General features: G+C 41.5%; 2 protein-coding genes across 2 annotated transcripts in view; both read left to right on the plus strand.

Moving 5' to 3' along the window:
- The first annotated feature begins 19 nt into the window (after positions 1 to 19).
- uqcrc2a (ubiquinol-cytochrome c reductase core protein 2a) lies at positions 20 to 10718 on the plus strand. Its single transcript, XM_085352410.1, has 14 exons — positions 20 to 110; positions 1080 to 1181; positions 1400 to 1549; positions 1707 to 1771; positions 1879 to 1935; positions 2038 to 2162; positions 2683 to 2780; positions 2906 to 2963; positions 3185 to 3280; positions 3369 to 3568; positions 3924 to 4004; positions 4080 to 4156; positions 4239 to 4392; positions 10416 to 10718. The coding sequence occupies exons 1-14, from the start codon at positions 78 to 80 to the stop codon at positions 10497 to 10499; spliced, it is 1380 nt and encodes a 459-aa protein (XP_085208536.1). The 5' UTR covers positions 20 to 77; the 3' UTR covers positions 10500 to 10718.
- Positions 10719 to 12312: 1594 nt separating this feature from the next.
- mosmoa (modulator of smoothened a) overlaps positions 12313 to 22707 on the plus strand; it is a 29489-nt gene continuing 19094 nt past the window's right edge. The window contains exon 1 of the mRNA XM_085352411.1: positions 12313 to 13231. Within this exon, the coding sequence (XP_085208537.1) occupies positions 13126 to 13231 (106 nt within the window). The 5' untranslated portion in view covers positions 12313 to 13125. The remainder of the gene's footprint in view (positions 13232 to 22707) is intronic.

Consider the following 22707-nt stretch of genomic DNA (forward strand, 5'->3'; position numbering starts at 1 on the left):
CAGTGAGTTGTGGGTAAGACGTCAGTCTGCCGCCATATCTGTCTTTCTGTACCGGCTGAAGGAGAGAGTGAGGAGTCATGAGAGGAATACAGTCTCTGAACACTATCTCCGTGAGTCCTGTGTTGTGTTGGTGCGGTCTGAGTGGTGTCATCCGCCGGATCTGCTCCCTGCTCGTCCCGGTCTAAAAAAACCGACCATTCGCTGTAGCAGTTAGCCTGCTAGCCGGTTAGCTCTCCAAGTTTACCTACCGTAAAACGGTTTCTGTCTCGAGTTAGGGGCAACGTTCTAATTTCATCATTCACACGTACTGAAAACAATAAAATAAACATCAAGTGTGCAGTAAAAAATATAAATACAATTTGAAAAGCGTGTGGGCTCGACTTAGCTGTTTTATGTCGCCTTTTGCATTGCTGTGGTAAGCTGGGTGTAACCTGAAGGTCATCCCTGAATTCCAGTCCACCAGCGTCCGTTTTGACCGAACCAGGCCCCCTATTTGGTCATAAATTCGGTGTTATCCAATTATGATGCTAGTGCATTCCCACATTAGTCCCAGACTTTGCTGCCGGGACATAAATGTGCACAGGTCACGTCAGGTCAAGCTGCTCTCAGCCTGCACACACAGGTGCTGTTTTGATTTTGTGGTCCTATTAAGACGGCCTGGTTTTAGGGGGCCTAGATCATACTTTTGGGCATTTCTGCAAGAAAAATTACTATTATCAGTTATGCAAACCCAATTAAAAGTAAAAATAATATTAGATGATTGCAGTATTAGATTATATTAGGTTGTTGTCTCAAGACCTTCCTAAAGCAGCTCCATGTGACATAGAAAGGCGGTGACTTCCCTAGCTGGTGATATTTGTGTAATCTGCGTGTTACTTGTATGTGTTAGTAGCTATTATGTAACATTAGAGGTCATGTTACTCTTTGTTGGATTAAGATTCTGCCAATTTAGTGTTTACACACAGTTTAAAGCAGCACGATATATACGGGATTGTGGCTATAATTCAGTAATAACTTCCTGTTCTTATTTTAGCTGCTAATGAATCATTGTCTTTAATTACGGTGTCACCTTCCTGCAGAAACGTTGCTACGCAGCTGCCAGGAGGAGCGGTAGTCTGGCTGAACCCCTCTCAGGTCTGAAACCGTCCAAAGGCGCACCTCTTCCTCCCCAGGATGCCCAGGTAGGTGCTGCTCTCGAATCGAACAAAACACAATGGAAATCTAACTCACAGCTGGTTGTCATGATATTTTCTTCCGAAAAAACACTTCTGCTGTGTTTTGTGAGCTTTTGCAGTATTTTTCTAATTGCTGGTGTCATCTTAAGTTGCAGTGTACCACTAGTTTTGTTTCTGTGTGAAAGTTGTGTGTTTTGTGTAACATTTTTTCTTTCCTCCTTCAGGTGTCCAAGCTCCCAAACGGCCTGGTGATAGCTTCGCTGGAAAACTACTCCCCCGTGTCAAGTGTTGGTGTGTTTGTGAAAGCTGGGAGTCGCTATGAGACTGTGGAGAACCAGGGTGTCTCCCATGTGTTACGACTGGCAGCGAACCTGGTAAACTGTGAATGAGCTTGTAAGCGTGTGATAGCTAACTTAATTATTCCTGAGGTTATTCTTACCACAATAAGAAGGACATGACTGCACTTGTTTTTATCAGCACCTCTAGCCTGACAGCCTACGCTGCTTACTTATCTTATTTTTATTTTTGTAGACTACAAAGGGAGCGTCTGCCTTCAAGATCTGTCGCAGTGTGGAAGCAATCGGGGGCAGCCTGAGGTCAGTGAGCACACTTCATGCACACACTGACCGTCGCTGCTTTTGTTGCTCAAAATTATGCAGCGGATCACACTGAATCAGCTGTGTTGTCATCTCTATCCATGCAGCGCGACATCATCAAGAGAGACAATGGTCTACACTGCCGACTGTTTGAGAGATGACATGTAAGTGCTCCCATATTAACGTCAAGTTATTTTTTTCTCTTCTCTATTTTCATTAAAACTCGTCAGGCTGTGTTGACACTTCGCTGTCCTATTTGTGTCCAGAGATTCATTAATGGAGTTTCTGGTCAATGTGACTACAGCTCAGGAGTTTCGGCCATGGGAGGTGGACGAACTGACGCCCAGAGTGAAGGTTGACAAGGCTCTGGCTCAGCAGTGTCCTCAGATAGGTGTGTAACAGAAGCAACAGTTCATCTCCTGATTGCCTGTATTTTTACTGAGGAAATAGTTTTATCAGATGTGAAAGTGATTTTTAATTTCTAAAGAAGATCCTTGATGATTTTATTTGGCTATAATTATGTAAAACATCAAAAATCTTCTCGCTAAGCTGCGGTAGACCTCAAGGCTATATAATGTTTTTGCTCTGAGTTTTGTGGCCACTTCAGAAATGCTTAACGTGAGCTGTTGGGATTGAGGCATTTTTTGGTTTTTTTGTGCCATTTCAGTCAGATCTGTAGCCTCATTGAGCAGTAAGCATTCCAGTCCCTCTCATATTACTGTAGATATATTATATTCTGCATGGTTTCTGACATACGTTAATACTTGTGCAAAAGTTGTTTAATTAACTTGATTTCTGAAAAAAGTCCTGTGCATTATTGCTGTTTTTGTTTGTTTGTTTTTTAGATGCAGCAGTTTTTGATTATCCATATTTAAAGTTTTCATTGTGTCCTGTTCAATTTTCTCCTGCAGGTGTAATTGAGAAGTTGCATGAAGCAGCATACAAAAACACCCTGTCCAACTCTCTGTACTGCCCTGACTACATGGTCGGCCATGTCTCCTCTCAACAGGTAAGGATATGCGTTACATCTTTTTTTTTTTTTCTTAAGGGTCTTAAAGGGTCTATTCAATTAGCAAAATAGTACTTTTTGTGATGCACTTAAACACCTGTCCTCCTCCTTATCCTTCCCTGTAGCTTAAGTCATTTGTTGAGGACCATTTCACCACTGGCAGAATGGCTCTAGTAGGACTAGGTGAGTGTTGTCCAGCCTTGATTGCTTCATCACAGCTGCCCCCCCCCTTCTTCATTTGGCTTTCCTAATAGGTAGTTAGCAATCTCCAGCCTAAGCAGTCTTGCTTACGTGTGAGCTTACGCTTGTCTTAAATCTCAATGAGATAGTGAGTCACTGCTGACATGTCAGAACTCTGTTCCACTTCACTCATTTATGGATGTTAATCTCATTTACCCATTCAGGTGTAAACCACTCGGTCCTGAGGCAAGTGGGTGAGGGGCTCTTGAGTGCCCGCAGTGGGGTTGGGGCCCCTGTGGCTAAATCTGTGTACCGTGGAGGTAGGAGCTTGTGTTTTAAAATAGCAACTTTAAATTATTTCTGCAATCCGCCGCTGCCTTGTTCTCATGAGGAAATATTGTGTGTTAGGTGAGCTGCGAGTGCAGAACAAGGATGAGCTTGTCCACGCTCTGATTGCCAGTGAAGGTGCTGTGACAGGTAGTGCCGAGGCTAATGCTTTCAGTGTGCTGCAAAGGATCCTGGGAGCTGGTCCGCATGTAAAGAGGGGCTCCAGCATCACCAGCAAACTGAGCCAGGGGATCGCCAAAGCTACCACACAGCCCTTTGATGTGAGTTGAAACAGGACAGCGACACTGGTTTTTGTAGCCGTAACAGTTCAAGTCCATTTTTAATGAGTCTTTCTGAGATGTGTTCCCCCGATTTAACGCAGAAATCTGTCAAAAAAGCCAAAAACTGGCGCACGATGCTTTCCGTCAGTCTGGAACTGACAGACAAAGAAAAGGCTTCAGTGGTCTTTTCCTTTGATGAAGTCTCTTGGGGAAACTTCTCCAGAAATCTGCTGAAAGAATGATTTGCCTCAATTGGAGTATTTAGAATAGTTTTATTTTTTAGGATGCTTGGCTGTTCTTGTTATAAATGCACAGTTTCTCACTCTACATCAGATAACCTCTGGTTGTCTTTCAGGCCACTGCCTTCAACGTCTCGTACTCCGACTCCGGCCTGTTTGGGGTCTATACCATTGCACAAGCTGCCTCTGCAGGAGAGGTAGTTGCCAAGTTTTCTGTGTCTAACTTGATTTAAAAAATTTGCCGAAATGCCAGAATTATTCTCTCTGTGCAGGTGATCAAAGCCGCCATTGCACAGGTGAGGGGTGTGGCCGAGGGAGGCGTGTCTGAGGCTGACATCACCAGAGCAAAGTAAGTTCATACAAAGATGACGCAGGTGGAGTTCTAACTGGTCTGTTGCTCACTCCTGTCTGTGTTTGACACCTCTGTGCAGGAACCAGCTGAAAGCGGAGTACTTGATGTCGATGGAGAGCTCAGAGGGGCTGCTTGAGGAGATTGGTGCTCAGGCTCTCACCGCTGGAGTGTACCAGGCCCCTGACGCTGTCCTCAAGGCTATAGATGCCATCACCCAGAATGATGTGGTTAAGGTGTGTGCTTTCAGTGAGATTTTAATAGCATGACTTAACAAACAGCTGCAGAAGAACAAGCTAGCTGTTAGAAGTGATTATTGCAGTCTAGAGTACAGTTGTGGTCAGACGTTTACATCAACTCATTAAGGGAATGAATGTCATGTAATTTGGGGATTTTAATGATTTCTTTGAACTGGGTGGAATGTTTGTAAAGCATACATCTTTACATACATTGAATCTACAGTGGGGCAAAAAAGTATTTGGTCAGCCACTGATTGTGCAAGTTCCCCCACTTAAAATGATGACAGAGGTCAGTAATTTGCACCAGAGGTACACTTCAACTGTGAGAGACAGAATGTGAAAAAAAAATCCATGAATCCACATGGTAGGATTTGTAAAGAATTTATTCGTAAATTAGGGTGGAAAATAAGTATTTGGTCACCTCAAACAAGGAAAATCTCTGGCTCTCACAGACCTGTAACGTCTTCTGTAAGAAGCTTTTCTGTCCCCCACTCGTTACCTGTATGAATGGCACCTGTTTGAACTCATCATCTGTATAAAAGACACCTGTCCACAGCCTCAAACAGTCAGACTCCAAACTCCGCCATGGCCAAGACCAAAGAGCTTTCGAAGGACACCAGGAAAAGTATTGTAGACCTGCACCAGACTGGGAAGAGTGAATCTACAATAGGCAAGCAGCTTGGTGTGAAAAAATCAACTGTGGGAGCAATCATCAGAAAATGGAAGACATACAAGACCACTGATAATCTCCCTCGATCTGGGGCTCCACGCAAGATCTCATCCCGTGGGGTCAAAATGATCATGAGAACGGTGAGCAAAGATCCCAGAACCACACGGGGGGACCTGGTGAATGACCTGCAGAGAGCTGGGACCAAAGTAACAAAGGTCACCATCAGTAACACACTACAACGGCAGGGAATCAAATCCCGCAGTGCCAGACGTGTTCCGCTGCTGAAGCCAGTGCATGTCCAGGCCCGTCTGAAGTTTGCCAGAGAGCACATGGATGATACAGCAGAGGATTGGGAGAATGTCATGTGGTCAGATGAAACCAAAGTAGAACTTTTTGGTATAAACTCAACTCGTCGTGTTTGGAGGAAGAAGAATACTGAGTTGCATCCCAAGAACACCATACCTACTGTGAAGCATGGGGGTGGAAACATCATGCTATGGGGCTGTTTTTCTGCCAAGGGGACAGGACGACTGATCCGTGTTAAGGACAGAATGAATGGGGCCATGTATCGTGAGATTTTGAGCCAAAACCTCCTTCCATCAGTGAGAACTTTGAAGATGAAACGAGGCTGGGTCTTCCAACATGACAATGATCCAAAACACACCGCCCGGGCAACAAAGGAGTGGCTCCGTAAGAAGCATTTGAAAGTCCTGGAGTGGCCTAGCCAGTCTCCAGACCTCAACCCCATAGAAAATCTGTGGCGGGAGTTGAAAGTCCGTGTTGCTCGGCGACAGCCCCAAAACATCACTGCTCTCGAGAAGATCTGCATGGAGGAATGGGCCAAAATACCAGCTACTGTGTGTGCAAACCTGGTAAAGACCTATAGTAAACGTTTGACCTCTGTTATTGCCAACAAAGGTTATGTTACAAAGTATTGAGTTGTATTTTTGTTATTGACCAAATACTTATTTTCCACCCTGATTTACGAATAAATTCTTTACAAATCCTACCATGTGGAACTAGAAACAGTGACCTTAAAAGATTCTCCAATTCAGGCAATTCTAGGGGATGTGACACTTATTAAAAAACAAATTCATCAAGGAAACCAATGGATTAACCTACCTTTAAAACTCTGGTTACAATTTCTTAATAAGAATGATTGGATTGAAGAGGTTAGGATTTTAAGATGGTGCGCTTTTGACAGTGATTTTTTACCTAATGAATTAGACGTAAGATATAAAAAATGGTCTGGACAAGGTTTAACGGCATATTGTATGTTTTACGATAAGGGAATTCTTAGGGACTTCCAATCAATAAAAGATCAATACCAGTTAAGTAAAACGGACTTTTTTAGGTTCTTACAAATTAGGCATCATCTATATAATTTTATACCTAAGAGAACAGATCTTTTTTCTTTACCTGTTCTGAGTATATTTGTCAAGGCTTATCAGGCTGACACAGGCCTTAAGGTGATTTCAAGATTGTACAAGGGTATACAAGAGGTTAAGAAGTGGAATACTACCTACATCAAAAAAAAATGGGAAAATGAAACAAATATAGCAATATCAGATAACATTTGGTATGAGCAGTGCGCTTTTCAGTGGAGAATTTCTAGTTCTAATACATGGAGATGTTACGGTTGGAAGAGTATCTGTAGGTTTTTTATTACCCCTGCACAAAGTAAACATTATTTTAATCACTCTAATTGCTGGAGAAATTGTGGGGCCCAAGGAGTAAAACATTTTCATCTGTTCTGGTCTTGCCCAAGGATCAACATTTTTTGGGTATTGATCCACTCTGAGTTGCAGATTATTTTTGGTATGCAGCTTCCCTTTAATTGGGACGAACTTTTGTTTGGATATTTATACTCAGTAAATGTAGATAAAATGTCTAAGCAGTTGTATGGTATCCTGAGTTTGGCTGCCCGTAAAATTATTACCAAGAAATGGCTTAGTGTGAAAATTCCATCACTGGGTGATTGGCATGAGACTGTACATGGGATGTTTAAAATGGAAAGAATTACCTTCATTAAAAGACTCCAGTTTGATATATTTAGTGAAATTTGGGGTAAATGGAAACACTACATCCGGTTAAGGAGACCCGATCTTGTTTGAATCTCTGTAACTATATATGCCACATTTCTGAATCGTTATGTGTTTATATGTATATGTTAGTATGTATGAGACTACAAGTGAACACATATGTAAGTAGGTATGTGTATGTATGCTTAAGAATATGGGTGTGTGAGTGAATATGTGTGTGCGAGTACATACACACTAGAGGGTACACCCGTCTGTTTTTCTTATTTTTATTTATTTATTTATTTTTTATTATTTACGTCTGTTCTTGATTATATGTTTATTTTGGATTATTTGTGTTTATATAGGTTGTTTAATAAAAAGAGAATAACAAAAAAAAAACAAATCCTACCATGTGGATTCATGGATTTTTTTTTCACATTCTGTCTCTCACAGTTGAAGTGTACCTCTGGTGCAAATTACTGACCTCTGTCATCATTTTAGGTGGGGGAACTTGCACAATCGGTGGCTGACTAAATACTTTTTTGCCCCACTGTATATATCATCCTAAAGACTTTAAAAATACTTATACAGGGCTCTAGAGTGCGACCAAATTTTTCAGTGGTGCGACTAAAAAAATAAACAACTGTTCAGGTAACAACAACAAAAAAAAAAAAATCTCTGCAACTCTCCGTGTGGTGAACAACAGACACACATTATGCCCCTATCGTGGACTAAACCAATCAGAGATAGTCAGGAGCGGGACCTCTCTGATTGGCCGTGGTCCAGTTGAAAGTGCAGGTGGATAGAGGGAGGTGAGTAGCTTGAATAAAGCGATATCGATTCATTAAATCCTGAATTGACTTTAAAATATAACTGTGTTTTGCCAGAAACGCCAGATTCTCAGATTAAAGCTCATAAAACTATTTCAACAACTATTTCAACTATTTCAACAACCACCAAACAGCAAATGAGAGCAGGTACACGCACTCCACACAAAGACGTAAACACAGAACGGACTCGACGCATCAGAATCAGCTTTGTCTTTCTCGGCTTTCTCGCCCGACGGCCCGTAGACGGACACTTAGCTTAGCGATTCTGATGCGTCGGTCCGCTTTGTGTTTACGTCTTTTTGCGCTGATTCTGAGCTACAGGTTTTGTGTCTCTCCAACCAAAATTCACCGAGCCAGCTGCAAAAGAAGCAGCAAACTACGCTTCACATTTGATAAATGTCGTCATGAATTCCCTCTGACTTTTGCTGTTTTGCTTCCACCACAATAAAAATCACACTTCATGCACAGCTCTCTCTCTCTGTGTACTTCAAGAACAGTTTCCTGTCTCAAATCTGTTTTCTGCATTATTCATTCGCTTATTAACCACCAGTCCACCGTTGTTTACAGCGCTGTCGGCCACTGTCTTTTTCTTTTCTTTTTCTTTTCTTTCACTTAAATGACCTTGGACAAGAAAGCCTAATTTCTGCTGTTCAATACTGAAGAAATTTCAACTTTTTAAAATTATGCAAAATTGCAGAATATTGCAGAATATTTTTAAGGTTATCTGCTATAAAAAGCCAGACCAGAAAAATCTCCTTCATGTTTTTCTGTGTTTTATTCTCAGTTACTTTCACACAAAGGCATCTGCTGTGATGTTCACAATTCTGATGAAGTCTCATGTGTATCAGTACTGATAAATGATCAGAGTTATAATATTTCTGACTGTCTGAGGCTAAATTGAATCGAATCAGGACTTTGAGAACCGGAATCGAATGGATTTTAGAAATCAGTGATGATACCCAGCCCTAGTGAGCAGCCTTGGCCCGACAGAAGTGGATGTAGCTGTGGGTAATAAGAAAAAATGAAAAGAACGATTGATAACTTTTTTGTTAAGTTAAGGCCTGATCCGTCTGAAATTCATAGCCAGTGCTCTGACACGGTGCCATCAATCTTTGAATGCTGAAAAAGCACAGTGTATCCAGAAAACACATTATATGCTGCAATAAATGCACTGCCCAAGTGTCCCCTCTCCCCACTGCCTGTCAGCAGCATGCAACAGCAAACAGGTCGTCAGAGGAGGCCAAGATGATGATTAAGTTTAACATTTTCTACAATATTGACAAAGCACTTTAAGCACAAGATTGTTAGTTAATAATTTAGAAAATTATGGCCCATGGCACTAACTTTTTGCCATGGGCGCACCGGTGCGCCCATGGCAAAAAGTTAGTCTAGAGCCCTGCTTTATATATACAAATACTTGCATACACCCCTATTAATATTTGGTAAATGTCCATTAGCAAGTTGCACCTCAACAAGTTGCTTTTCATCATTAACAAGCTTCTGGTATGATTCTGTGGGGACCACTCTTCCTTGGTTCCTTAGACTTTTCCATTATTCTGAGTAGTGGTCAGTCCAGTGAGTGCTGTTAAACAAATCCTTTCTATGTTGGCAAAGAGAAACTACCAGCTGTAGTCAGTCTCTCTCATTAGTTCACTAACGAGACGTTAATAGGCGTTATCAAATGAAAAGGCATTGTAGAACCTTCAGCACCACTTATTAAAAGTTATTTTTAAGTAAGTATTTGAGGTTATATGCATACTTTTGACCCTGTGTGGATTAGAGAAAATCCAGAATAACTTGAAATAGTCATTAAAGTATACTGTACAATCATTCAACCCTGAAAAAGTTTTAAAAAGTCATTAAAAATGACCATGACATCCATGTCCCTGTAAATTTCCAACCACACTTATATACATGTGGTTTTTAGATTCAATGCATGTCAAATTTAAACCCATTTGATGGATTTTATATCTGATGTCGTGTCATTGTTACATTACTGGGTTGCAGTGGCAGCAGTCTTACCTTTATGTACCCCATCTGTAGTAGAGCGTGGGTTGGAGTCATAAATCATCCAGTAAAGGCTCACTAGTTTGTTCATGTCCAAATAAAACAACAGTTCATTAAGAAGCGATGCAATAGATCATGTTGACAGTGCGTTTTACTGAAGGGCTTTTGGGATTATACAGATCATTACAGAGTAAATATTGTTTTAGTTTCACATTTGAACCTCATTTCAAATAGAAACACTGTAGTTCCTCTGAGCACTGGTGGCAGCCTCAGTTTGAAAATATATCCCTGAAGACTATACTAACAAAAACAAAAGTTATTAAATTATGCGTGCAGGCTATTTATTCATATGTTTAAACTTGCATTTGTGTTTAGTCGCTGCGTGGGGTTCTGTGTAGTGTCGGAGCTGTGGCAGGGTTTCGGTGGACTATAAATACTGGGATATATTTGGAAATATTGCCCGTCAGTGAATTTGCTCTGTTTTCTTTACAGGCTGCAAAGAAATTTGTGGATGGCAAGAAGACCATGTCAGCTAGTGGACACCTCATTAATACACCATTTGTGGATGAAGTATGAAAATGCACATAAGAATAATAAGAACAGTTGATTTTTCTTTCTGCTTGGGCATGCTGTGCCTGGATGTTGCCTCCTGCAGCAGTTCATTGGATGTCACCTGTCATTTGTAGTTTGTCCTGCAATATGTGTGAGCACCAACAGAGAGATGCAGAATTGTAATGTCTGTTGTGGGGGAGAGGGTGGATTCATCAGTGTAACTGTACATCAGTGTAAATTAAAACAATTACAGTAAAACACTTGGGTTGTTGCTTGATTTTGCATTTTTGAATGACAAGTTTCTGGCATGTGTGCCGTGCACAAGTGCGGTCTTCTGCATGAGATTGATGATTCCACACCATCATCTTGAAGAGTGCTTGGTTTTGGATGACGTTAGCACTATGTGCCAACACTGGCAGCAAAAAGCTGTTATTTTAGGTAATGAGCACTTTAGCACCAAGAGGTTTTGTTTCATTCATCAGCCAGTGGGGGGACCCAAAAGCGCACAAACATAAGTTGACGTTTGAGGGTTGTCTTGTAGATCGTCAGTAAAAGAGCTAATACCATACTGGCAATAAACTGGGTTTCATTTAAAACATAGAAGCCCTCTACAGTAAAGGCCTAAGCCATCTCTACTTCCTGAGATGACTGAGGTTGTTTAACATCTGCCAGCTCTCATCATGCGCTCAACATTTTTCTGTAATTTAACAAATGCATTATTTTATGCCCCCCGTGTATTCTGTAAGGTGCCTATTAATGTGCAGGCTGACTTGTGTCTGTAAGATGAATAGTTGCACACAAGAGGTGGAGTTTGTGCAAAAAAGTAGCAGAAAGTTGTAATTATTTAGTGGAATATGTGATATTTAAATGAGAAACTTCCCTCTGGGCATGTTGTCCCTGCACACTCTAAGATAACTTGTACTTTCCATTCAGTAAATGGCTATGAAATCAAAAAGGAGAAAAAAAAAAGATGAATCCTTTCTGCATCTAAATATTAAACATTTACAAAAGGGAGTCTAAGTCAACAGCAGTTATATAGTATTAATACCAATGCTGGTATTGGATTGATATTAGCGTGACAGGATCGATATAAGTTCACAAGGTCTTTTAGGCCAATTAAAATGTGAAAAATTAGCAGATGTTGTGTGCAGTTATAACTATTAAAACACTGAAATTTCTCAAATGAAAACCAGTGAGCAGTTTATTATGAAAGATCGTGTTTTTTCTCTTATTATTGGTCATTATTTAGACAAAAGTGTTTTTATAGGATTACTCGATTTGTGTTAAATATGTTATTTTTAGAAATGAAAAAAAAAGTTCTTTTGTGTTGACTGTCAGGCATATTTTATTTATAGCCTTTGGGGCAATTAAGAGAAGTTGAGCCGCTTTGGAGACCTGCACAATTATATTCCAGGTCTCCAAAAAACAAAAAAAAAAAACAGTTTCAAAATAAATGATAAGCTGAAAGGTGTTAACTAATTATTCTGGAAAATAAAAATCAGTGATTTAGTAATTACTAAAATATGTTCACAGTTTGCAAACAAACGATTCCTCTCATACATCATAAGCTGCCTATTATAGGCTAAAAGTATCAGTATCGGTATCGGCAGTACTCGCTCTGTGTTTACTTGGTATCGGTTCCATGCCAGCATTTGCAGGATCGCACAGCACTATTTTCAGGACAAAAGACCCCCAGTCTTCACACAGTATCGCGAGATACCTCCCCACCGAACGTGAAGACACCGAGGTGTGTGTGTATGTATGTGTGTTTGTGACGCTGCGTGGGGGTGTCCGCCTGATGTCATTAAGCAGGAGGGGAGGTTGAGCTAGCGGTGGGCATACGGGTGGAAAGCATAACAATAACGTCCAGGCTAGGACTCACAGCGTTGCTTTTGCATTGAAATACGCAGTGTTTTAAACTCCGGGCTTCCCATCACCGTGGTCCGGAGCAGGAGAACACAGGAGTCGGGTAGAGGCTGGCAGGCTAACGGACCGAAAGCACCAGATGCTATTCCAGCGGAGAAGGAGAACGGGGTCCCAGCAGCAGCAGAGGGTGATGGGTTCTCGTTTCCCTGACGGGTAACAACAAACCTGAGCTAAAGACAGAAATAAACGCGGATATTGCCAAGTGAGGGGAGCTTTCTTCTGTTCTCCGGCACCTCCGTTTGTGTGACATTGTTCCTGAAATGCTAGCGCAGTTGCGGTCTCGGCCGTCGAGCAGCCTCTGGGCCGCAGCTCGGCACACCGAGCCCGAATCTGGGAAATAGCTAGCTAGCTGCCTGCTAGCCGCAGCTGTACCCCGATGCCGCTGCTGCTGCGGCTGCAGCTGTTAAAACGGATCCAAAAAACAACTCAAGCTGTTTGGGGGCTCGGTGCTGATTAAATTATCGTTTTACATTAGCGAGCTACAGCAAGCACTTGAGATGTGATGCTTTTGTGCCTCGTATTTGAGCCTTTTGTAGCTGGAGGCTTTCGCTTGGCTGACGCGAAGGAGCTAATGTTGCTGCAAAATGCACAGCAGAACCACAACAGCAGGCTCCTGTTGAAGGGGGCGAGGTTGGACTGATAACGGCCACGGTGTCTCTCAGCACCCCCGGAGTCACATTTTGGACATTTTCCCACGTCATTCACAGCTTTCTCGGCTGGCGACATGGATAAACTAACGATCATTTCGGGGTGTCTGTTTCTGGCAGCAGATATCTTTGCAATAGCCAGCATTGCAAACCCGGACTGGATCAACACCGGTGAATCAGCAGGTAAACAAGGCTGGCCATTTAAAGCACTTTTGTGGGAGTGTGTGCGTGTTCTGTCTTTACATTGCAGCAGTGTGTGCCATGAGGTGAGCTAAAGAAAGAAATATCCCATTGTGTGTGCAAGGGTTTCATCTGCAGCAGCATCTTTTGTCTTTCACAGCAGCAGCAGCATTGTTTGTAAAGCTGATCGGTTTCATAATTGATTAATCAGCACTTTGGACCTCCGACATAGACTTGTCACTACTTGTTCTTTTCAATCAATCATTGAGCCTATATAGTGTCATAAATATGTCCATCATGAGATTGAGGGATGCTCCTGTGTACATCAATATCTACCTTGTTGACAGACAGCTGATGTTTGCATAGCAGTGGTTTATATTTAGTCATTTTTGTAGTGAATGTTTCCCTTTTTTATGACAAAAAGGAGAAATAAATAACAGAAAAACGTTTTTTAACAATAGTGTGTCACATTGTTTTCCAAGCATAAAACCCACCTGCAAACAATTACATGAAATTCACAAAGAAAGTGCAAGATATTTGAAAAGCTAGAGCTGGAGACTGTTTCTTTAGGAAAGCTGTAGAACAGCTGGCTGATGAAATGGTGAGCTGAGTGTGTTTTTAAAAGTAATTTATCAAGGAAGAAAAGACAAATTATTGCTTGGACCACCTTGTAAAATCAGCCATGGATTCCTTTTTTTGATTTCAGCATCTATAAACTCAGCATCTTTAGATTAAAAAAAATCCAGTCATGTTATTGCTTACATATTACTTTCAGACATTAAGAAGATTCATGAAGCACTAAAAGTAATCCTGAGTTAATGCACTTGACTTGACTTTTGAAGCGACCTCCGTGTGATCAGTCCCATAGCCAGCATGTTTATTTGTGGCGCTCTGGCTGATTTGGGATGGAAGCACGTGCTGTTCGGGCCGTTGACAGACAGCTGCTACTCTTTGTTCCCTCTGCAGGATGACAGCTTAGTAACTGGGTCATGGAGGGTTCATCATCCACCAGTACACATGCACACTGCGTTTGCTTGGTGGAATAACTAATCTGCAAAAAAAAAAGTCTTAATAGGATGCTGATGAAATGAGGACGTTGTCTACAGTGACTTCAGTTTGATTGAGCTGCGTAATTGGTCTCCAGTGCAGTTTAGTTCTGGACACTTTGTCTCAGTTCATCTATACTTAGCACACTGCAGCCACAAGAAGTGTGCATGGTGACTGCACGCTGAGATCTTCACTTCTGTACCTGCATGTGATGAAAGTTGAGCCATTGCTATATTTGAAGTGGAGGATTGTGATGAGTGTGGGCGTTGTTATTGGGGTGGATGTTGTACAGTGATCAGGTTCCCTGTTGCTGTCACTCTTCTCACTTCCCTTCACAGGTATCACATTTCTCTTTGATGACTGAGATGTGGCCACTCTTCGATGGTTTTATGTGGCATGTGGGTGATAAACCACTCGTGTTCATCTTTTTCACATCTTTTAAATTGTTTTTTTTCTTGTCATTTTAATAATATATGAAGCATTTGAAATGCATAATAGGAGCTTGACGTAGGTTTACAATGAGTGTTAGTCAACGTTATGTAATGTCTTTTCAGTAGTTTCCCACAGATTTGAATTCTCTTTGTGAGGGTAGCACAGTTTTGTGAGTGTTTCAATGGAGGAGGGACAAGCACACTAAACAGTTCTGTTTATTAGGGCTCCTTGATTATGGTAAAAGTATGGTAATCATAATCTGAAGTATTTTGTTCAGTGTTGGGATTGCAGTTATTTACCATCATATAGGCGTTGGAAAAATGTAGCTTTAATCTGTTTGTCCACTTCGGGGTTGTGAGTGGGCTGGATTCTGTCTCAGCTGTCCGTAGGATGACAGGCAGGAATGCACCCTGGACAGGTCGCCAGTCTGTTGCAGGGCATTCATGCTCACATTTAATTCAGAATCCTCAATTAACCTAACCCATGCATGTCTTTGGACTGGGAGGAAGTCAGAGTGGCTGGAGAGAACCACCAACCAGACTGGATTCAGTACCAGGAACTTCTGGCTGTGATGTAACCTTGCTAACCACTACACCGTTGTGCTTCCTGCAATTTCTTTAGTCTTTTAATTATATTTCAACAAAACTAAAAATTCTACTTAAAGGCAAAATGAGCACATGATTGCAAAACAGTGTCATTTTCATTAGAATTTAATTTGATTAAATACACAGCCTTACAGTGGATTTATGTCTCTGTTCCCAAATCTGTAAAGACCACTTGCATAGGCTATTTTGTAGGTTCTATATAGATTCATTTCAGATGTGTGTATTAAGCTTTACTTGGATTGGATTGGTTGGATTTAGCAGCTTTAACAACTTAAGGAGTTATACTCCTTAAGTTTAGAATTTGTTTCTAACAAACCAAAATGTGGTTCTGTTTCTTAATATACTTTTCAACACCTTAAGGATGCTTATAACCAATATGTAGTTCAGTTTTATTTTTATGCATACATATAATTGAAGGCACTTTATATGGTAAGGTAACCTTGTAAGATATTAGAGATGGGACAATCAGGTGATCCTCTATGACTAGTAATTTGGCAACAGTGGGGTGGAAGAACCCCCTTTTAACAGGGAGACACATTCAGCAGAACCAGGCTCAGGAAGGGGGGACAATTTGCTGTTATCTATTGGGGTACAGAGAATAATACCAATAGAACCAATTGCAGTAGTCATGTAAATCCTGATATTATGGTTTAGAATGAGACAGTTATTCATTACCACAATGGTGTTATAATTAACTGCACATCACTATATCAAAGTGCATTATTCCTACTCTTTCACTATACCAACTACAAAAATGAACACACATGCACGCCGGCACTTTCAGTGTATGTGGGAAAACTGAACATGCTTGTCATCATAGACACAAATCAAACCCCTTTTAGCCCAGTGGTTCTCTGACTTCTTCTGCAGGCCCTCCCCTCTCAAAGATTAAAAAAAAATGTTCAAACTACTCTTTCCCATCCTTACAGTGAACCAATATAAACACACGCTTGCATTGCACATATAAAATTTCAGTGTGTGAAATTACTGGAAAAGGGAATGCAGAACAAATTGTATTGTAAAAGTGGTGTTTTACCTAGTTTGGCTTCATTCTTGCCCACACTAGGGATCATCATTTTTCATTGATTTTTCTCTGGGAACTATTTGACTATCCATCATTAACATCCTTCCAGGCACCAGTTAAAAATATTTTAGGCAGAAAATGGTCTCATGAAGAATTTTTTATTGTTATGTATAACTTGAGTGTTTGAAAGGCTCTGTGGTCTTTCAGCGTGTATGAGATATGCAGCATTACTTTTTGTGGTTTTTCTATTTCTATCTGACTTTTGGTGTTTGTTAATTTGCCTTAGGGCTACTTGTCATGCCTTAAGCAAACTTGTCCATGCCTTGCTAGCAGTGCAGAGCTTTCTTTAACATCAGTGCCTCACACTGATCCCTATACAGTGGGGCAAAAAAGTATTTGGTCAGCCACCGATTGTGCAAGTTCCCCCACTTAAAATGATGATAGAGGTCAGTAATTTGCACCAGAGGTACACTTCAACTGTGAGAGACAGAATGTGAAAAAAAAAAAATCCATGAATCCACATGGTAGGATTTGTAAAGAATTTATTCGTAAATTAGGGTGGAAAATAAGTATTTGGTCACCTCAAACAAGGAAGATCTCTGGCTCTCACAGACCTGTAACGTCTTCTGTAAGAAGCTTTTCTGTCCCCCACTCGTTACCTGTATGAATGGCACCTGTTTGAACTCATCATCTGTATAAAAGACACCTGTCCACAGCCTCAAACAGTCAGACTCCAAACGCCGCCATGGCCAAGACCAAAGAGCTTTGGAAGGACACCAGGAAAATTATTGTAGACCTGCACCAGACTGGGAAGAGTGAATCTGCAATAGGCAAGCAGCTTGGTGTGAAAAAATCAACTGTGGGAGCAATCATCAGAAAATGGAAGACATACAAGACCACTGATAATCTCCCTCGATCTGGGGCTCCACGCAAGATCTCATCCCGTGGGGTCAAAATGATCATGAGAACGGTGAGCAAAGATCCCAGAACCACACGGGGGGACCTGGTGAATGACCTGCAGAGAGCTGGGACCAAAGTAACAAAGGTCACCATCAGTAACACACTACAACGGCAGGGAATCAAATCCCGCAGTGCCAGACGTGTTCCGCTGCTGAAGCCAGTGCATGTCCAGGCCCGTCTGAAGTTTGCCAGAGAGCACATGGATGATACAGCAGAGGATTGGGAGAATGTCATGTGGTCAGATGAAACCAAAGTAGAACTTTTTGGTATAAACTCAACTCGTCGTGTTTGGAGGAAGAAGAATACTGAGTTGCATCCCAAGAACACCATACCTACTGTGAAGCATGGGGGTGGAAACATCATGCTATGGGGCTGTTTTTCTGCCAAGGGGACAGGACGACTGATCAGTGTTAAGGACAGAATGAATGGGGCCATGTATCGTGAGATTTTGAGCCAAAACCTCCTTCCATCAGTGAGAACTTTGAAGATGAGACGAGGCTGGGTCTTCCAACATGACAACGATCCAAAACACACCATCCAAAACGCAACAAAGGAGTGGCTCCGTAAGAAGCATTTGAAAGTCCTGGAGTGGCCTAGCCAGTCTCCAGACCTCAACCCCATAGAAAATCTGTGGCGGGAGTTGAAAGTCCATGTTGCTCGGCGACAGCCCCAAAACATCACTGCTCTCGAGAAGATCTGCATGGAGGAATGGGCCAAAATACCAGCTACTGTGTGTGCAAACCTGGTAAAGACCTATAGTAAACGTTTGACCTCTGTTATTGCCAACAAAGGTTATGTTACAAAGTATTGAGTTGTATTTTTGTTATTGACCAAATACTTATTTTCCACCCTGATTTACGAATAAATTCTTTACAAATCCTACCATGTGGATTCATGGATTTTTTTTTTTTCACATTCTGTCTCTCACAGTTGAAGTGTACCTCTGGTGCAAATTACTGACCTCTGTCATCATTTTAGGTGGGGGAACTTGCACAATCGGTGGCTGACTAAATACTTTTTTGCCCCACTGTATATAACTACAGGACCTCCCAGGAGTCTAAACCATTGCCTTCCTATTTTCAAAAAAAACCTGGACAAACTAAATATTTTTGGACAGCACTACTATGCAAATGAGACAAAAATGTAAGATCTTCTAGTAGCTTCACACAGCCATAACCTTTCATTTATGTATTTAAAAAAAACAAAAAGAGAGAAAGAAAGACCTGAGTTTATCAGTGTATTGTGAGCTGTTGCCATTAATTGGTCTACCTCGTACAATACCTTGTGGCATTATTTGAATCTAAGGAGTGAGAATCCCTGATAACTCCTCATATTCCAGGCAGCTGTGTCCTTCAGCTTTGTTGTTGTCTTATCCGAAAGCTCAGTGCTTCCCTTAAAGGACCTCGGCTTGCCATCTTTAGTGTATTTGTACTCGGAGCACTGAGAAACGGTCGCATTGACCTTTCTCAAGACATATGGAAGTTTTGCTTCCGTCTGTCGTGTGAAGGCATGATGAATAAGCGACTTAACATGTCCTCAGAAAATCATTTGGCACAGATTGCCTCTTCTTGTTATTGCCTGCAGTGATTGCAGTTGGGTTTGGTTCACGTAAAGACAACCCCCCTGTAAAAGTGCCCAGTACGAGGGTGACCACTGTTCTCCCTCAGCACTGCAGACAGAGAGAGTGGATCCTTGACTTTGTCCTCATCTCAGTGTGATATTCTCAGGCCGTAACAGCAGAGGCTGATTTCCTGCAACGAGCTTGAAGACAAAGCCATTGTTACAGCAATGTCAGACACAAACTGTGACTCTCAAGAGCTCCGCCAACGACTGCCCTCCTGCAGATACTCGTCACTACAGTGGATGTCTTTCTCTTGAGCCTGAGTAACCTCTGAAAGAGTGTGTGCAACTCGCACTTAAAAATGCATAACACCTCTGTGGTTCAGGATGCCGGATCCAAAGCCGTTGATGACATACGTACCATCGTTTTTAACTTTAATTTCAGTCTCAAACCTTAAAGGCAACAACTTCACAAAATCAATTTTGTACAAGTGCTCTTGTCAGTAGAGCGCACCAACACTTACCGTTCCAACAAAACTCTTTCCTGAGATTACTTTGGATGTGTTTTATTGCATGCAGTTAGCTACTGAATGAGCTGAAATAAACAAAAAGTCCTGTTGATGTGCTCAGAAGGCGGTAGTAATGACTTATCAAGACTCTTCAAGTAAGTTCCTGACACATGCATTTACGTTTTTATCATCATCACTTATTGTAAATAACCTACCCACTACAGGAATTTTCCATTTAAGCATGAGATGTTTATATTACCCCTAAGTGCCTGCTAGTCAGTATCACTTATGTAATAATAAACAGACAAATTTATTTTCGACTGCATCAGCTCTAATATGCTTCTGTGGGTTTTGATTGTGCTCGAAAATCTAAATGGACTATGTTTAGAGGAGTTAATGATGGTTTAAAGTGGACTGATTTCAGCAACTTGCAAAAAAAATCACGAAAAAAAGATTGTAAAACCACAAACAATTACATAACACTGAAAGGCTACAGCAATGCTTGGCAAAATTACAGTATAGTGAGTCAAGTGCCGAAGAACTGCTGCTGTAATTCTGACAATACCTAAAATAGATGAAATGAGAGACTATTAAATCCTGTTATTTTAGGTGTCTCTTTTCAAAGCACAAGGGCACACAGTGTCATTGATACAGAGCAACTGAAACCGGTCTGTCCCATTCTCCAGTTACAGGGCTGCAGTGCCAGCAGATTTGACCTGCAGTTTACCTGAAATGTTGGAAGGACACAAACACAGCTGCAGAGGTGGGAGATGTGACCATGTTCACCACCTTCAGGCACCGAATGTGTAGTCTTGAGGCATATAACTGAAGGCGATACATTTTTTGTAAACAAGGATCTACATGGCTACTTATTCTTTTATAATTTAATGACCTGCTTCCTGGAGAAATTGACGTGGTAACTCATTAACAATTAAAGTGTATATATAGGATGTGGCAGCTTCAGTTCTTGTTCAAGTGACTTGTTTCACAAAACTTTACATAAACTTTTTTTGATGATGACAGCTGAGGTGTGCTGCAAAGCAGCAGCACCCTATAAATTACATCACAGCCCTGATCAGTTCACGGCCTTTAAGCTATGTCCATACAGGAAGTGATTCACAGTAGCGTGGAGGACCATTAGACATCTTTAAGAGACTACATGCAACTGCAAAAAAACCCCAAAACGTTAGCAATATGAAGTGAGCAATTAAAGTGACTACTAGTGACAGTGCAGAATACTGGTGATTGACATATGACCTTGTACTAAATACATTAGAGGGTTACCTTGGCAACCAGAGTCTGCAGTATCCAACTGTCACCTTGGCATCGCTCCCTTTGTGCACACAGCTTTTCTTTCTCCCCCCAAAAAACTATGTCGTCTCTTACGCCATAACCTTATACTTAATCTGACATGCACCTAACTCATTTAACTACACACTGGGTTGCCGCAGCCCACAACGACTGAATGATGTGGAAGGTTAAAAAGGGGTTTCCAGTTGAGTGATGACGTACATTTCCTGCAGAAAAATACGCCAAATTAAAAGTAAAAGGTGCCTCTTTTGAGATGTGGTGGTTGCAGCAGTAAGACGCAACTTTTACTTTTGCTCTTTTCAGCTTTGCTACAGCTTGGAGAGTGTCTGGGGACAAGTCACCGTAATTGCAAGCTATGGGCGGCAGCGGCCAAAGCAATCCAAAGAGGTTTTTGGTGCAGCACTGTATACTTTTTTGCAACCAGTTTGACCTGACAACTACAACAACCAGCAGGTGTTTTCCTAGCAACTGGTAGTTATCAGGGAGTCAGTGATTGGTCTCTGGGGCCTTGGGTCCTTCTGGTTAAAAGTCAAAATGATTCCAAATAATAAAAACACACTAGCAATCACTTATTGGTGGGCTGATGGTGTCCTTTTTATATTACTGAGCGTTTAGTAAATGTTTTATTTTTTTAATTATTTAAATTCTTTTAAATTTACTTTGGATGGTAAGGTTTGTCCATTTAACATACAGTCATTGTTGACTGTGGTAGTGAGGAAGGTCTTCATGAAAACTGCTTTGTCAGGCTGGTGTTTAAGTTTGGGGATTTATGTAATTTACTCTAATTTCTCTCTCTCTCTTTTGTTTTTTTTTGTTTAGTTTTTTTGCAGCTACGAGCATCGTTTTATATTTTGAGAAGTGTTTTTCTCTTTGTTTACGCTTTGGGTCATACGTTTTCATTCATGTCAGTGTTTGTATCCCATTTGTCGTTGGTTTGCCTTGGTTTACATGTGCGTTTGGGCCGCACACAGCTGTGCTCCACTGCCCCTGCATGTAAGTGGGCACTGGAAAAGCCTCCAGCAGCAGCAGCAGCTGTTGACTGCCTTGACTTGCCTATTTGACGCCCACCACAGTTCAGAGGCCTGTTTGACTCATCCCTCCAGAGCTTACAAACATCAGCTCCCCCTGTGCTCTACTAATGACAGCATCATCATGCTGAAGATAAGCAGACACAGCGCTCATTTCCTCTCATTTGGCCCGAGACATGGTGAGAGGAGTGTTTTGATCATAGCGAGCACAGAGCTGACTGCGGGGTAACAGGGCGTGATGGGAGCGTGAATGTAAGCAGGGCATCAAATGGAGAATTGGCCCATTATTTTCCTCTAATGAAAGAGGGCAAAAGCCACGTGAGAATTGTTGGCGTTTGATTTATGCCTGTTTCTAGCAGGGCGAGGATGTGTTCACGTTACAGCTTGTGAATGTTTGCTCCATCTTGTATTCACTTTTAATTGAAGTATGTAGTGTGACTCATGAATTCGAGCCTCTGTTTCCTGTCTGGGTGTAATCATCTTCTAGTTCCGGTGGGCTCTGACTTGAGAGCCCACCAGGCTGTCTTGCTGTGATGTGCTTAATCAGCCGAAAGAAACGCACATGCACTCGCTATGTGGCACAAAAACTACAGCTGCTCAGGCTTCGTTCTTAGACTGCGATCTCTCTGCTCAGCATTATTTATGACCCCCCCAGCAGAACTGTGACTTTTTGGCACCGGTTTTAAAGAAAGTTTAATGTGACTTTACCTTCCTATAGCACCTTCAAGTTGTTTAATCCTCACTCTGACCTGTTCTTATCTTGGCTTTGCAGCTATCTACTTACTTAGGTAGATAGCTGCTTCTTTTTTTTGTAATTATTACTATGTCATCTTTTAGTATTAGTAGTGGACGATCCCCTTTGCTCTTATTTTGAAAGTTTAGCCTCTGCTAGCCAGTCCTGGCCATTATAGCTAATATATTCAGAATATGTGAGACACTCAAATCTCCTGTTCCACCATCTTGGACTCCATCTGTAGACAGTAGTCCTTGTTCTGTACAGGAG

The sequence above is a fragment of the Diplotaxodon limnothrissa genome, linkage group LG4 (genome assembly GCF_057381915.1).
Source record: "Diplotaxodon limnothrissa isolate DT_005_m linkage group LG4, D_limnothrissa_male_GT1.1, whole genome shotgun sequence".
Taxonomy (NCBI): domain Eukaryota; kingdom Metazoa; phylum Chordata; class Actinopteri; order Cichliformes; family Cichlidae; genus Diplotaxodon; species Diplotaxodon limnothrissa.